At 42.3% G+C, this 18,051-nt stretch overlaps 1 protein-coding gene across 1 annotated transcript in view; it reads left to right on the top strand.

Moving 5' to 3' along the window:
• LOC126258184 (ARF GTPase-activating protein GIT1) overlaps positions 1–18,051 on the top strand; it is a 311,125-nt gene that overhangs the window by 131,502 nt on the left and 161,572 nt on the right. The window contains exon 7 of the mRNA XM_049955621.1: positions 1,050–1,280. Within this exon, the coding sequence (XP_049811578.1) occupies positions 1,050–1,280 (231 nt within the window). The remainder of the gene's footprint in view (positions 1–1,049; positions 1,281–18,051) is intronic.

Here is an 18,051-nt window from a genome sequence, read left to right as displayed (position 1 = left end):
ATAATATTGCTTATGTACTTAGCATCAGTAAGTGCAGCTCTCCATAAAGCCAAAATGAAGTTTTACAAATGAATAATGACAATAATCCCTGCTTTTAAAACCACAAATTCTGCCACCAAGTGCCAAAAGTACATTGCGTATGGAAGAGGTTGGAGGATGGGGCTTGGATCAGGATACTCAGAATCCACCTTGAAGATAAACTAACAGATAGGAGGAGGAAATGTGCAAAATTATTTGCATCATTTGTCAGTTGACATGTTCATAGTGTGGCTTTCTGCATTGGTACAACTAGAGTGAAACGGACTGAAAATATGAAAAGGCACATGAACTGTCGGTCTTAGTGATATCAAGCACCTAGTTAATGGGTGTTCTCTACAGCAGAGCCATGTGAAACTGCAATACTATACAGGCCATTTGGATCTTCCTACCTAGAAAATTTCTCTCTGAACTTGAGAAAGGAGAAATTTCTCTCTATGTATCCTCTCATCCTCATCTGCCTTTGTCTGTTGATATTCTGTAATATATATTCCCCTATTTTACTCTGTTTATTATACTTCCCTTTTATCATTCTTTACCCTTACCATTTTCTTTTCATCTGTATCCATCTGTCTTTGCCACCGTACTGGCTCTCGTCCTCTCTTATTTGATGGAGACCTCTTGACAAGGGTTCTGACTTACTTGCAATACTCCTCCAAAATCTTCTAACTGTTTTCACTACTGAAGAAGGAAATTGTGGTTTTTGGAAGTCGGAAGTACTATTGCTGTTAATTTGTGTTTTTCTATCAGCTCTACAAGGAATTGCAAAATCTGAAAGTAAGCCCATCTGTTGCACTATGACTATAATATATTTGTTAATAGAAGTTTCCGTTTTATATAATGTTATTTATGATTCATGAAGGTTGCATGTAGAACTTGATGATAATATTTTTAAGAAGTTGCTTCAAGAGAGACATTAAATTGCAGATGGTTACTAAAATGCATAAGAATAATTTGCTTTACCATTTGTGTTCTAAATACATCAATTTTGTTTTTTCTCCTTTCTTGTTCAGTTTGGCTATCATCTCATCGAGGCAGTAATGCGACAGTGCCTGCTGATTGGTGTTCTGTGGTTCCTTTCCTACCAGTGAATCCAGAATACTCAGCGACACGTAATCAGGGTCGTCAGAAGTTAGCCCGATTTAGTGCCCGTGAATTTGCTACGCTTATAATAGATATATTAGCTGATGCACGTCGACGGCAGAATAGCACTGCCACAACGTCTTCACTTGTGATTTCACAAGGTAATTCAATTGGAGATATTTCCTTTTGTATGAGAATAGTTCATATTAATGTTGACCTTACCTTATTCAGACAAGAGGGAAAATGAAAGTAACAACTTGTGTTAACAGGGCAAATTATTAATTTGCCAGTTTTCCACACAGTCAGTGAAATTTTTTGGTATTTTACTGTGAGAAATCATTGAACATAATGTAAATTTGTAGTGAATATAATTTTAAAGTAGCTTCAATGTTTGAGTTGATAAACAAGCTGTGTATTGCTGACATATTTACTTTTCATAAATCAGTTTTTCATGCTGGTTACAAATCTGAAAACCATTCCGCACTATCTTATCAGGTTTTGAAGATATTGGCAAAATTTAATTTTCGTTGAATACCGTGCAACAAACATTTTTTTAATTGCTTTTGGTTCTTTTTCATGCAACACAATAAACTACCAGTGAAATTGTCCTGTGGATATGATTTTTGCATACATTGAAAAATTTTCAAGTTTATTTACCATCAGTAGGGGTTGCATCTGTGCACAAACATTCTGAACGAGTTCAGTATGATGCTATCTCTTCTCCATTGCCAGCACCACTTGCAGGTACACTGTTCATGAAAAAATCCAAGAAGCCAGTGTTCTTTCATCTCCTTTCAATGACTTTGACACTGACTACCAACATGTTGAAGACATTAATCTGATAAATGATGCAGAACTTTGCAACCTTGCATAACATCTGGTAATAAAAATAAACCATTCAGAACTGCTAGGTTCACCTCTTGTTAAACTTCATTTGCTTGCACTAGATTTGATTACTTCACATTTCTGACATGCACCCCCCCACCCCCTCCCCCCCTTCCACACACACACACACACACACACACACACACACACAGATATAAAATATGGAAACAGGTGTTTAAGTTGGGATAGATAAATCAGAAGATAATGAAACACTAAACTGTTAGCATTAGTACTGGAAAGGCTTGGATGTAGTGTAAACGAGGGATGGAATAATAAACTGGGCTGTTGCATAAGAGTAATATCAGTTCACTTTCACGTGTTACTTACTACTACATACACCATTATCAATTTAGAGTTGTTGTGAAGTATAAATAATTAATGTTTTCAGTATATCCAAATAATACAAAATACATGCACAATGTATCAGATTTGATCTGTTGGGAAAGTGCAAAGATGAGATTGCTTCATTACTGTGCAGCCAAGTTATTTCTCAGTATTTTTACTGCAGTTACCTTGTATTCTCTGTAAGTAGTAAACTAAATACAATGTATTTAGTGTATAAAGGCTATATAGATGAAAGTTATGGCATATATTGGGCTAGAAAGTTTTTCATATTTGTGTATACCTGTGAGAAAAACATACTACTAATTTATGACCAAGGTTGTGCCCACTTCTGGCAGTGCCATGTCAGACTTGATTGATATGTTATTTTTTGTGGGTACCTACTACAAGGATGTGTCCACAGCAGTGTGAGTGTCTGACAATGACCTAAGGTGGTAAGTGGCCAATTATGCTGAATAAAGTATTTATTTTAAGTGAACAGCTTGTGTGGAAATGTTTCTTCATGAAGGAATTTATCAAGGTTGTGATTGCTGACAAGAAGAAATGATTTTTTTTCTCTTACATAGGAGTAACTATTACAGGGCTCTTTGAATTTAGAACACATTATATTTTACTTGTACAACTTGTCGTGTTACCGCACAGAATTACACTATTAAAAATATTCACTAAATTAAAAGTGAGTTTTGGTGTTTTTCTGAATTTCACTTACCCTGTTTTTAGTTCTTGATTGTGTGTTGCAGATGCATTTAACAATTTAAAGATTCATAAAGATAAAGAGGCGGGGGTTGCGTAACTCATCTCCTGAATTAACTTACATGTTTCTTTGTTAAGTTTGTGTTCATTTTATCACCTAGTCCAAGTGCTTCTCTGTTGTGTAACATTCTGGAAGCCCCTTCCTTTTATATTAAATGTTCCAACAAACAGTAATATTTTCATTTGAACAGTTTTCATCATTTCCACACCAAGTTCTTCATCCTCATACCTTTGTGGTTTATAAGAAACAGTTCTGTCCTGTTGTTTTCTCACTAAATGTGACATTTCTATTGACTAAGTTTCATCTGAAAGCTGCCGTAAAGACATACGTGAAAGAAAACATTCAGAGCCCACATTTGGTTCAATTCCTGCCTGTTGTAAGAGGTGACTAAAAGGAGTCTCACACTTTTAGGATCTTGTGTGATGATCCCATGTCAGATTTGACATCCATTCTTCTAAATTTTCCCGAAGAGTGAGCCAGTTGGGGAAGGGCACCTTAGATGGTGCATTGTGTCCATCAGTGGCTGAGACCTCTTGCATCCTTCGTCAATGTGGATCTGCTCTTCTGCTCCTTCTCCAGCTGTTGGGTGAGGTCACCCTCCTGAGTGCATTTTCCTCCATCCACAGGGCAGTATCGTTTTCTGCACTGATTATGATAATGGACTTGTTTGCTTGTTTGCACCTGTTATCCAGCACGGTAGCCACTCCATTGTGGTGGGGCCGCCATATACCCTGTTGGTTGTAGTGTTCTGACTAAACAGGGATTGCTCTGCTGATGCCTGCACTGTAAACTCCCCATGTATGCCAAGTAGTAGATGCCCATCCCCCTGGAGCATCGGGACTCCCAGCAATGACCACCCCCTTTGCTGAGGCTGGGTGGCGCCTGTGGGGAGGGCCCCTGGTTGGAGTGGGTGGCATCAGGGCAGGTGACAAGTCATGAAGCATAAGTACATCATCTCTTGCTGGTGGTCCACCACCAGCAGTCTCTAAGCGGTCGAGGTCTAACTACAATGCAAAGAAATACGACCCAAAGTTGTTCCCCTCCCTGTCCACACAATGGTAGGAACGCTAGGCTAAGGATGGCAGTGAAGCTTATTCGCCCTGGTAACTCGTATGTACAAGAGTTGATGGGGAATCTTTCATGTTAGTGAAGCCTCAGTTTTTTGTGGAGCATTTAGAGGACAAGTTTGGGGAGAGGTGGAGGACATGCCCAAAATACGGTACCAAGCGAGGTGGCGCAGTGGTTAGACACTGGACTCTCATTCGGGAGGACGACGGTTCAATCCCGCGTCCGGCCATCCTGATTTAGGTTTTCCGTGATTTAGGGAAATCACTCCAGGCAAATGCCGGGATGCTTCCTCTGAAAGGGCACGGCCGACTTCGTTCCCCATCCTTCCCTAATCTGATGTGACCGATGACCTCGCTGTCTGGTCTCCTTCCCCAAACGACCCGACCCAAAATGAGGTCAGGGTCAGTCTTTATAAAAACAGCATCTTCTGCCCAGTCACGGGCATTACTCACCTGTGACAAGCTGGGGGATGTTTCTGTTTCCATCACATCCCATAAGAGCTTAAATATGGTACAGGGTATTATACAGAGGGGTCCAAAAAAATGTATCCACTTTTTAAAAGTCCATAACTGGCAAACTAATTGATGGAGTTGTCTCATCTTTGGTAGTGTAATAGTTTGTAGTTCCAGCAAGTGCCTCTCAAGCATTGTAGCATTGTTTTGTTTTGTCAGATGATTGTTGTCAGATAGTCAGTGTTTTGTTCTTAGTTGCACCTAGTTACTCAAGGAAACATCGCTGGCGCAAGGCTTACATTCGATGAAAGGAAGTCAGTTTTGAAGTGGTATTTTAAGTACGAAAGCATTAATGAGGTTCAACGGCAATGGCGAAATGAGTATCAAACAGAGCCACCAACACGTTTAGCGATTAGTCGAATTTGAGGCAAATTTGAAGCCGAAGGCTGTGTTAAAGATGTACACAAACAATGATCTGGACAACCTTTAACAGTAACAAGTCCAGCTAACTCCTGTCATGTGTTACAATAATTCACTCGCTCACCACAGAAGTCTGTGAGACAGTGTGCCCGTGAAACTGGAGTGAGTCGCTCAAGTGTTCGGCGAATTTTGAAGACAGCAAAGTGGAAGTGCTACATCCCACAATTGCTACATGCAATGAACAAAGACAACCCAGATCGTAGAATGGGAGTACTGCAAGTGGTTTACTAATATGGTGCGCATCGATGAAGAGTTTGCAGAGATGATTGTGTGGTCTGATGAGGCACAGTTCAAACTCAATGGTACAGTAAATCGCCACAATTGCATCTACTGGGCCGCCGAAAATCCAAACGTCCATGTAGACAAAGCCGTGAATTTGCCAGGAGTAAATGTGTGGTGTGGGTTGTCTTACCAGGGCTTGATTGGGCCATTCTTCTTTGACGCCACAGTTACCGGTGGGGTGTACCTTCAGAAGCTTCAGACATCCATTTTACCTGCCATCTGAGACTTGTATGGAGACAGAAGAATTTACTTTCAACATGATAGTGCCCCAGCCCACTACCAAAATCTCGATGAAAATCCACCACGAAGATGGATAGGCCGTAGAGGTGCTGTGGAGCATCCACCATATTCCCCAGACCTGACTCCTCTGGACTTTTGCCTGTGGGGAACACTAAAGGACGTCATTTATCGACAAAAGCCACGCACATTGGATGAACTTTGAGAATCCATCGTACATTCATGTGCCAATATCCAACTGAGCACGTTGCAGTCAGTAGTTCGTGCTGCAGTTCGGCGGCATAGTTTGTGTGTGGATGTTAATGGTGACCATTTCGAACACCTACAGTGATATCTTTAAGTTGGACTGTAAGCTACACTTTCACCAAAAGTGAAACAATTCTGTCAATTAGTAAGTTATGGACTTTTAAACAGTGGATAGATTTTTTTGGACCCTATTCCACAGGTACCTTCTTGTATAGTCTGATGACAAGATGCGTGCCTACTTAGCGCGATGAGGTGTTTATTTCATCCAGCGCGTCCATCGGGGTCCGAGGGATAATCAGGTTGCCACTGGTGCCTTCATCTTGGCCTTCAAGGGTGACACATACCCGAAAAGGTCAAGGTGATGGTTTACCTCTATGATGTGAAACCATATATCCCTTCCCCAACGCAGTGCTTTCAGTGCTGAAAGTTCGGCCATATATCTTCCCGCTGTGCTTCCAGTGTCACCTGTCAAGATTGTGGACGTCCTTCAAATCCCAATACTCCATGTCGCCTGCCTCCCATCTGTGTCAACTGTGGAGAGCAACATTCCCCTTGCTCGCCGGACTGTAGGATTCTACAGAAAGAAAGGAAAATAATGGAATACAAGACCCTGGACTGACTGACCTATACTGAGGTTAAGAGAAAATATGAGAGGCTACGTCCTGTGCATATGGAATCCACATACGCCGCTGCTATGACAATGGTTCCAGCCCGTTTCATTTTGCCTATTCCAATCGGCTCTCAGAGCTGGAAGACTACACCTGCCCCCTTGATGGTGTGGGGCACTTCCCCCCTGCTGCTCCCACACCACCTACCTCAAGAGCACTGCTCCCCACCCCCCACCCCGTACCCACCACCCAGCCATCGGGGACATCAGTCCCCACTTCTCAGCTGGAGAAGTGTTAATCTTCTTCAGCTCCTCTCGCTAGGAAGGGGTCCCTTGGCTCCCTCCCTTCCCAGATTTCTACTAGTGGGAAAGATGACACCTGCCAGTGGCTGCAGTGCCCAAAAGCAGTTGATCGTAGGGCTTCACGATCCTCCTCAGTCCCGGAGACTGAATCGGTGAAGCCCTCCCAGCCAGAGAAACCCAAGGAGTAGTGAGAGAAAGACTCAAAGACCAAGGAAATTGTGGTGGCACCACTGCTACCTACAAGCTCTGCGTCAGAGGATAAGGTGGAGATTTGGGCATCCACTGAGGACCTAGACCTCACTGGGCCCCCATACACAATGGATGTTGATCGCATAGGTACTCAGTCGATAGCAGCAGGTTACCCTGAGGTATACTGCCTCATTGAGCGTTTCTTGCCTTCCCTACCCCACGATAACATCATCCTCCAGTGGAATTCCGCTGGTTTTTTCCACCACCTGGCTGAGCTACGGCAACTGTTAAAGCTGTACACCTGCTTTCTGCATTGCCTTACAGGAAACCTGGTTCCCAGCAATGCGGACCCTGCCCTTCACGGGATATTACAAGAACCGTAGCGAATATAATACTGTGTCAGGTGGGGTTTGCATCTTTGTCCTGAACTCAGTATGTAGCGAACCTGTGCCTCTTCAAACTCTTCTTGAAGCTGTGGCTGTCACGATACGAACAATGCCAGAATTGACTGTCAGCAACATATATCTTCCTCCATATAGTGTGGTACCCCTGAACATCCTGGTTGCACTAATTCATAAACCTTTATTACTTTTGAGAGATTTCAATGCCCATAACCCCTTGTGGGGTGGCACCATGCTTACTGGCCAAGGTAGAGATGTCGAAAATTTACTGTCTCAGCTCGACCACTGCCTCCTAAATACTGGGGCTCCCACATATTTCAGTGTGGCTTTTGGCACTTATTCAGCCATTGATCTATCACTTTGCGGCCCAGGACTTCTCCCATCTGTCCACTGGAGAGCCCATGATGACTTGTGTAGTAGTGACCACTTCCCCATCTTCCTGACACTCCCCCAACATCATGCCCACAGTCGCCTACCCAGATGGGCTTTAAACAAGGCAGACTGGGAAGCCTTCACCTCTGCTGTCATCATTGAATCTCCCGCACGTGGTGCCATCGGTGTAGTGGTTGAGCAGGTCACTACAATGATCGTTTCTGCGGCAGAAAACAGAATTCCTTGTTCCTTAGGGTACCCCCAGCGAAAGACAGTAGCTTGGTGGTCACCAGAAATTCTGAGGCCATTAAAGAGCATAGGGCTGTACAGTGACATAAGCGGCACCCTTCCCTAGAGCACCTAATAGTTTTTAAATGGCTCCAAGCCCACTTTCACCAGCTTATAAGAAAACTGAAACAAGTGTGTTGGGAGAGGTGTGTCTTGACAATTGGGTGCCATACCTCACCTTCCCAAGTCTAGGTGAAGATCAGACATGTTTTTGGGTAACCAGACCTAAACAGGTGTCCCTGGCATTAACATCAGTGGCGTGCTATCTACCGACATAAATGCGATTGCCGAGCACCTTGCTGAGCACTATGCTCGAGCCTCGGCATCGGACAATTAACCCCCCCCCCCCCCCCCATTCTTTCGCACCCTTAAACAGTGTATGGAAAGGAAAGTCCTCTCGTTCACTACACACCAAAGTAAACCCCTATAATGCCCCATTTATGGAGTGGGAGCTGCTCAGTGCCCTTGCACATTGCCCTGACACAACTTCTTGGCCATATTGGATCCACAGTCAGATGATTGAACATCTCTCGTCCGACTGCAAGTGACATCTCCTCGTCATCTTCTACCAGATCTGGTGTGATGGTGTCTTGTCATCGCAATGGCAGGACAGCACCATCATTCTGATGCTCAAACCCAGTAAAAACCCACTTGATGTGGATAGCTATCAGACCATCAGCCTCACCAACGTTCTTTGTAAGCTGCAGGAACGGTTGTGTTAGGTCCTGGAGTCACGTGGCCTACTGGCTCTGTGCCAGGGCGGTTTCTACCAGGGTCTCTCTACCACTGATAATCTTGTGTCCCTTGAGTCCGCCATCCGAACAGCCTTTTCCAGACACCAACACCTGGTTGCCGTCTTTTTTTGATTTACGAGAAGTTTACGACACGACCTGGCAACATCGTATCCTTGCCACATTATATGAGTGGGGTCTCCAGGACCTGCTCCAGATTTTTACCCAAAATTTCCTGCCACTCTGTTCTTTCTGTGTCCAAGTTGGTGCCTCCCATAGTTCCCCTCTATATCCAGGTGAATGGGGTCCCACAGAGCTGTGTATTGAGTGTATCTCTATTTTCAGTGGCCGTTAATGGCCTAGAAGCAGCTGTAGGCCGTCTGTCTCACCTTCTCTGTATGCAGTAGACTTCTGCATTTCATACTGCTGCTCCAGTACTGCAGGGAGCCATTCACAAGACGCAGTCATGGGCTTTAGCTGATGGCTTCCAGTTTTCAGCCCCAAAGTCATGTGTCACGCATTTCTGTCGGCGTCGTACCGTTCATCTGGACGCAGAACTTTACCATAATGATGATCCACTCATGGTAGTTGATGCATATTGATTCTTAGGACTGGTTTCTGGTGCTTGATTGACTTGGCTTCCTCACCTTTGTCAGCTGGCAGCACCTCAGTGCCCTCCGCTGCCTGAGCAACACCAACTGGGGTGCAGGTCACTCAAAGCTGCTGCAGCTCTACAGGGCCCCTGTTCAATCCCGCCTTGACTATGAGAGTCTGGTTTATGGTTTGGCAGTGCCCTCAGCCTTGCGTTCACTCAACCAAGTGCACCACTGTGGCTTTCGATTAGCAGCGAGAGTTTTTAGGACGAGTCCGGTGACCAGCATCCTGGTGGAGGCCGGAGGCCCTCCATTGAAGGTTAGGCGTGCACAGCTGCTTGCCAGTTACGTTGCACACATTTGTAGTTCTCCTGAGCATCCGAATTACCATCTCATTTTCTCACTCATGCCAGTTCATCTCCCGAATCGGCAGCCCAGGTCAGGGCTTATGATTGCTTTTTGCATCCAATCGCTTCTGTCTGAATTGGTGTCCTTCCCTTTACCACCTCTACTTGAGGTCCATTCATGTACACCTCCATGGTGTAAACCTCTGCCGAAGCTTCGGTTGGACCTTTCACATGGCCCTAAGGACTCAGTTAGTCCCGTGGCTCTCTGCTGCCACTCCCTCTTGATTCTTGACGTGTTCAGGTTCAGGGGCTCTGAAGTGGTTTACACAGACGGTTTGATAGTTGATGGTCATGTTGCCTTCGCGTAAATTCACAGAGGCCATATTGAACAGCATTCCTTGCCCGACGGCTCCAGTGTTTTCACTGCAGAACTGGTGGCTATATCTCTTGCTCTTGAACACATCCATTCATGCCCTGGAGAGTCGTTTCTTCTGTGTGCTGACTCCTTGAGCAGCCTACAAGCTATCGACCAGTGCTACCCTCGTCATCCTTTGGTAGCGACCATTGAGGAGTCCATCTATGCCCTGGAACGGTCCAGTCGTTCAGAACGGTCCAGTCGTTCAGTGGTGTTTGTTTGGACCCCAGATCACGTCAGAATCCCGGGAACGAAATTTCTGACAGGCTGGCCAAACAGGCTAAGCGGAAACCACTTACGGAGATCGGCATGTCAATAACTGACCTGTGCTTACAATTTGGGAATGCCATAGTCACGGTATGCATAACAAACTGCGTGCCATTAAGGAGACTACAAATGTGTGGAAGTCCTCCATGCAGGCCTCTGGCACTTGGGCGACTTATGGCTGCCTCTTGCGCTATGAAGACTGCCTCAGTGCTGGTGCGGCTCGCAATTGGCAGTGGCCCACATACTTCTAAGCTGTTCTCCTTTGGCTGCTCTGCGCTGTAAACTTCCTTTACCGGACTCGTTACAGCTAATTTTAGCAGACAACGCCTTATCAGCTAATAGTTTTACGTTTCATGTGTGTGTGTGTGTGGGGGGGGGGTGTGTTATCCTATATAAGTTTTCTCTACTCTACTGCTTTTAGGCTGGAGGTTTTACTGCATTGCAGAGTGGTTGGCTTCTCCTTTTCATTCTTGTGGTCAGCTAGCCACGGTAATCTGCTGTCTTGTTTTAATCTCTTCTAACTGTTTCTTGTGTGTCTCTGTTGTTTTCTTGCCCTCTTTTTGTTCCTTGTAGTGTTTGTTGCATCTCTTTCGTTCTTGTGGTTTTTCCTTTCATTCAGTATTGTGCTGTACGTGCCTTTGTTTTATTCTTTCCGTCGTGGAATTGTTTACCAGGAACAAGGGACCAATGACCAAGCAGTTTGGTCGTCCCCCCCCCCCTCCCCCGCTCCTCCACCTAGACCAACCTAGGTTAGGTAAAATCCCACAACAAGAAGCGACAGAGCAATTAGATGAAAAGAAGCAGAAATTACAAGCATTGGCCAAACGACTTAGAAGATACAAAAAAAGTGAAAATAGAAGGAAAGAAAACCAAACATTCAACACAAACCAAAAGAAATTTTACCAGACAATAGATAACACACACATTAAAATAGACAATCCACCAAACATAACAGACATGGAACACTTCTGGAGCAACATATGGTCAAATCCGGTACAACATAACAGGCATGCACGATGGATACAAGCAGAAACAGACACATACGAGATGATACCACAAATGCCTGAAGTGATAATTTTGCAACATGGAGTCACCCGAGCAATTAATTCTACTCACAATTGGAAAGCCCCTGGAAAAGATAAAATAGCAAATTTCTGGCTAAAGAAGTTAACCTCAACACATTCACATCTAACTAACTGGCAACAGGAGGAACAGGCCTAGAACTTCGTCTGACAGCTTTATGGTGAATGTGGAAAATAGATTTGACCGGTTGCTTCAGTTAGAAGCTGGTGAGCCTCAAGCAGTTGCAGGTGTAGACAGGGCACAACAAACTTTCAGCAGCAAATTGAAAAGTAAGAAAGTAGGGAAATCAGTAAAGAGAAAGAAAGTGTTGTTGTTAGGTAGTTCCCATGGAAGAGGTGTTGGCCAACTTTTGCAGGATGAACTAGGATTAGAATACCAGGTCACCAATTTTTTTAAACCTAGTGCTGGTCTGGAGCAGGTGACAGAGGATTTAGGATCACTTTGCAAAGATTTCACTAAGGAAGACACTGTGGTTATAGTGGGTGGGGCAGGTAACAGTATTGACAGAGATCCTGGGTACAGTATAGAGTGTGACCTGGCGAAGATTGCATCAGCACCGAGGCATACTAGTGTTGAGTTTGTATCTGTTCTTGGGCGCCATGACCGACCTCATTTGAACTCTTCTGTCAAGAGAGTTAATTTGGAGCTGGAATGGTTGCTCATGTTGGGTGCGGGGTCACACATTGGTGTGGTTCATGTTGATTCTCTCAGTAGGTGGGATTATACTAGGCATGGCCTTCACCTCAACAGGAAGGGGAAGGGTAAATTGGCTGGGGAAATAGCAGGAAAGTTAAAGGGGGGAGGCACTGTCATGAGTGGTAAAATACCAGTGGTTATAGGATTCAGAAAAGACCCTTTTTTAGGGTAGGGAGGACAGAAAGAAAGCAAATTTTAAGAGAGGTTAGAACTGAGACAAACCTTCAGTTTGAGAAAGAAATCAAAAAACATAATTCCAGCTTATTACATCAGCATAAACAGCCATTGGTTAAGAATTTTCAACTGTCAGCAGATATTTTAACTCCACCCAATTTTAACTCAGTCAGTGAGAAATGTCAGTTGTCTTTATTGCATCAAAATATTCGGGGACTGAGAAATAAAATTAATGAATTAACTATCTGCATAGATGAATTAGAGTCTTCAAACCCAGCTGACATAATCTGCCTCTCTGAACATCATGTGACCACTGGTATAGAACTTTTAAGTGTTACAGGGTTTAGGTTAGCATCTCACTTTTGTAGATCAGAAATGGAGAAAGGAGGAGTTGCCACATTCATCAGGAACTGTCATAAATTTAAGAACATAGACATTCATAAATTTTGCCTAGAACAGCATATGGAAGCATGTGCAACAGAATAAGAATTTCACAAAAAATCCTTCATAATATTAAGTGTATATCGAGCACCTGCAGGTAACTTTAATCTGTTTGTCAACCACCTTGAAGCTGTACTGGCCCATTTAACAACCAAAAACAAAGAAATAGTGGTTGCTGGTGATTTCAATGTAGATTTCCTTAAAGACTCTCCCAATAAGAACTTATTTGAGTTAGTAACACTAACATTCAACTTAATTTCCACTGTAAAGTTCCCCACTAGGATAGCCACTTGCTCACAAACAGCCATTGATAATATCTTTATAGAAAAGTCCAATGAACAAAATTATATTACAAAACCAATAGTCAATGGCCTCTCAGACCATGACATGCAGTTCCTTCTGTTAAATGTTAATACTGAACAGGATATAAAATCTGTTAAATCTGAGCTCAAGAGGGTAATCAGTAAGCCAAAAATTGATTATTTTAGGACACTCCTCAGAGACATTCACTGGACTGATGTTTACAGTGCTCATGGCATGAATGAAAAATATAACATTTTTGCTAATAAAGTGCTTACCTTATTCGAACACTGCTTTCCCCCAAAACTTACCAAGGTTAGAGCAAAGTCTACAAAGAAGCCATGGATTACTCGAGGAATAGGGATATCTTGTAAAACAAAAAGAAAACTGTATCTGTCAATCCGAAACATTTCCAATGTTGATGCTATAGCACATTATAACAAATACTGCAAAATATTAAAGACTGTAATACGGATGTCAAAGCAAATATATTACAAGGAAAAGATAGTCATATCAGATAACAAAATAAAGACAATATGGGATATAGTGAAGGAGGAGACCGGTAGAACCAGACATGAAGAGGAACAAATAGCATTAAGAGTAAATGATACATTGGTGACAGATGTGTATAGTGTTGCAGAACTTTTTAACAAACATTTTATAACTGTTACTGAAAAGATGGGGTTGTCAGGTTCGGTAGATGCTGCTATGGATTACCTTAGACCAGACATTTCAAGTAACTTCCATAATATGAATTTGACCCTCACTACCCCAACAGAAATAATGTCCATCATAAAATCTTTAAAATCAAAAACATCTAGTGGGTATGATGAAATATCAACAAAGTTAATTAAAGAATGTGATTCTGAGCTAAGTAACATATTAAGCTATCTGTGTAACCAGTCGTTTATTAGTGGAATATTTCCTGAATGGCTGAAATATGCTGAAGTTAAGCCACTGTTTAAGAAGGGAGATAAATAAATAGCATCAAATTTCCGTCCCATTTCACTGTTGCCAGCATTCTCAAAAATTTTTGAAAAAGTAATGTACAGTCAACTTTATAACCATCTTATCTCAAATAACATACTGTCAAAGTCACAGTTGGGATTTCTAAAAGGTTCTGATATTGAGAAGGCTATCTACACTTGCAGTGAAAATGTGCTTAATTCATTAGACAAAAAATTTCAGGCAGCTGGTATATTTTGTGATCTGTCAAAGGCATTTGACTGTGTAAATCACAATATCCTTTTAAGTAAACTAGAATATTATAGTATAACAGGAAATGCTGCAAAATGGTTCAAATCTTATATCTCTGGCAGGAAACAAAGGGTGTTATTAGGAAAGAGACATGTATCAAGCTATCAGGCATCATCCAACTGGGAACTAATTACATGTGGGATCCCACAAGGTTCCATTTTGGGGCCCTTACGTTTTCTTGTGTATATCAATGACCTTTCATCAGTAACATTACGAGATGCCAAGTTTGTTTTGTTTTTTTGCCGATGATACAAACATTGCAATAAATAGCAAATCAAGTGTAGTCTTAGAAAGATCAGCCAATAAAATATTTGTGGACATCAATCACTGGTTCCTAGCCAATTCTTTGTCACTAAACTTTGAAAAAACACACTACATGCAGTTCAGAACTTGTAAGGGGTGTCCCAAGAATATGTGTCTAACATACGATGACAAGAAGATAGAAGAAGTGGACAGTGTTAAATTCTTGGGATTACAGCTTGATAATAAATTCAACTGGGAGGAGCACACTACAGAACTGCTGAAGCGTCTTAACAAATCTCTATTTGCAATGCTTTACTGTATGATTAAATGATGATGGCGTCCTCTTGGGTAAAATATTCCGGAGGTAAAATAGTCCCCCATTCGGATCTCCGGGCGGGGACTACTCAGGAGGACGTCGTTATCAGGAGAAAGAAAACTGGCATTCTACGGATCGGAGCGTGGAATGTCAGATCCCTTAATCGGGCAGGTAGGTTAGAAAATTTAAAAAGTGAAATGGAGAGGTGAAAGTTAGATATAGTGGGAATTAGTGAAGTTCGGTGGCAGGAGGAACAAGACTTTTGGTCAGGTGATTACAGGGTTATAAATACAAAATCAAATAGGGGTAATGCAGGAGTAGGTTTAATAATGAATAAAAAAATAGGAGTGCGGGTTAGCTACTACAAACAGCATAGTGAACGCATTATTGTGGCCAAGATAGACACAAAGCCCATGCCTACTACAGTAGTACAAGTTTATATGCCAACTAGCTCTGCAGATGATGAAGAAATTGATGAAATGTATGACGAGATAAAAGAAATTATTCAGGTAGTGAAGGGAGACGAAAATTTAATAGTCATGGGTAACTGGAATTCGTCAGTAGGAAAAGGGAGAGAAGGAAACATAGTAGGTGAATATGGATTGGGGGGAAGAAATGAAAGAGGAAGCCGCCTTGTAGAATTTTGCACAGAGCATAACTTAATCATAGCTAACACTTGGTTCAAGAATCATAAAAGAAGGTTGTATACCTGGAAGAATCCTGGAGATACTAATAGGTATCAGATAGATTATATAATGGTAAGACAGAGATTTAGGAACCAGGTTTTAAATTGTAAGACATTTCCAGGGGCAGATGTGGATTCTGACCACAATCTATTGGTTATGAACTGCAGATTGAAACTGAAGAAACTGCAAAAAGGTGGGAATTTAAGGAGATGGGACCTGGATAAACTGAAAGAACCAGAGATTGTACAGAGTTTCAGGGAGAGCATAAGGGAACAATTGACAGGAATGGGGGAAAGAAATACAGTAGAAGAAGAATGGGTAGCTCTGAGGGATGAAGTAGTGAAGGCAGCAGAGGATCAAGTAGGTAAAAAGACGAGGGCTAATAGAAATCCTTGGGTAACAGAAGAAATATTGAATTTAATTGATGAAAGGAGAAAATATAAAAATGCAGTAAATGAAGCAGGCCAAAGGGAATACAAACGTCTCAAAAATGAGATCGACAGAAAGTGCAAAATGGCTAAGCAGGGATGGCTAGAGGACAAATGTAAGGATGTAGAGGCTTGTCTCACTAGGGGTAAGATAGATACTGCCTACAGGAAAATTAAAGAGACCTTTGGAGAGAAGAGAACCACTTGTATGAATATCAAGAGCTCAGATGGCAACCCAGTTCTAAGCAAAGAAGGGAAGGCAGAAAGGTGGAAGGAGTATATAGAGGGTTTATACAAGGGCGATGTACTTGAGGACAGTATTATGGAAGTGGAAGAGGATGTAGATGAAGATGAAATGGGAGATAAGATACTGCGTGAAGAGTTTGACAGAGCACTGAAAGACCTGAGTCGAAACAAGGCCCCGGGAGTAGACAACATTCCATTAGAACTACTGATGGCCTTGGGAGAGCCAGTCATGACAAAACTCTACCATCTGGTGAGCAAGATGTATGAGACAGGCGAAATACCCTCAGACTTCAAGAAGAATATAATAATTCCAATACCAAAGAAAGCAGGTGTTGACAGATGTGAAAATTACCGAACTATCAGTTTAATAAGTCACAGCTGCAAAATACTAACGCGAATTCTTTACAGACGAATGGAAAAACTGGTAGAAGCGGACCTCGGGGAAGATCAGTTTGGATTCCGTAGAAATGTTGGAATACGTGAGGCAATACTAACCTTACGACTTATCTTAGAAGAAAGATTAAGAAAAGGCAAACCTACGTTTCTAGCATTTGTAGACTTAGAGAAAGCTTTTGACAACGTTAACTGGAATACTCTCTTTCAAATTCTGAAGGTAGCAGGGGTAAAATACAGGGAGCGAAAGGCTATTTACAATTTGTACAGAAACCAGATGGCAGTTATAAGAGTCGAGGGGCATGAAAGGGAAGCAGTGGTTGGGAAAGGAGTGAGACAGGGTTGTAGCCTCTCCCCGATGTTATTCAATCTGTATATTGAGCAAGCAGTAAAGGAAACAAAAGAAAAATTCGGAGTAGGTATTAAAATTCATGGAGAAGAAGTAAAAACTTTGAGGTTCGCTGATGACATTGTAATTCTGTCAGAGACAGCAAAGGACTTGGAAGAGCAGTTGAACGGAATGGACAGTGTCTTGAAAGGAGGATATAAGATGAACATCAACAAAAGCAAAACGAGGATAATGGAATGTAGCCAAATTAAATCGGGTGATGCTGAGGGGATTAGATTAGGAAATGAGACACTTAAAGTAGTAAAGGAGTTCTGCTATTTAGGGAGTAAAATAACTGATGATGGTCGAAGTAGAGAGGATATAAAATGTAGACTGGCAATGGCAAGGAAATCGTTTCTGAAGAAGAGAAATTTGTTAACATCGAGTATAGATTTAAGTGTCAGGAAGTCGTTTCTGAAAGTATTTGTATGGAGTGTAGCCATGTATGGAAGTGAAACATGGACGATAACCAGTTTGGACAAGAAGAGAATAGAAGCTTTCGAAATGTGGTGTTACAGAAGAATGCTCAAGATAAGGTGGGTAGATCACGTAACTAATGAGGTATTGAATAGGATTGGGGAGAAGAGAAGTTTGTGGCATAACTTGACTAGAAGAAGGGATCGGTTGGTAGGACATGTTTTGAGGCATCAAGGGATCACAAATTTAGCATTGGAGGGCAGCGTGGAGGGTAAAAATCGTAGAGGGAGACCAAGAGATCAATACACTAAGCAGATTCAGAAGGATGTAGGTTGCAGTAGGTACTGGGAGATGAAGAAGCTTGCACAGGATAGAGTAGCATGGAGAGCTGCATCAAACCAGTCTCAGGACTGAAGACCACAACAACAACAACATTTGCAATGCAAATTGTGTGAGACATAGGGGATATAAAAATGAAAAGGCTGGCATACTATGCTTACTTTTATTCCATAATGTCATATGGGATTATTTTTTGGGGTAATTCATCAAGCCAAGCTAAAGTTTTCCAGGCACAAAAACGTGCAGTGAGAGTTATATGTGGTGTG

The sequence above is a fragment of the Schistocerca nitens genome, chromosome 1 (genome assembly GCF_023898315.1).
Source record: "Schistocerca nitens isolate TAMUIC-IGC-003100 chromosome 1, iqSchNite1.1, whole genome shotgun sequence".
In the NCBI taxonomy this organism is placed as follows: domain Eukaryota; kingdom Metazoa; phylum Arthropoda; class Insecta; order Orthoptera; family Acrididae; genus Schistocerca; species Schistocerca nitens.
Note: the sequence above shows the minus strand (reverse complement) of the source record. Positions and strands in the feature narration are given on the sequence as shown.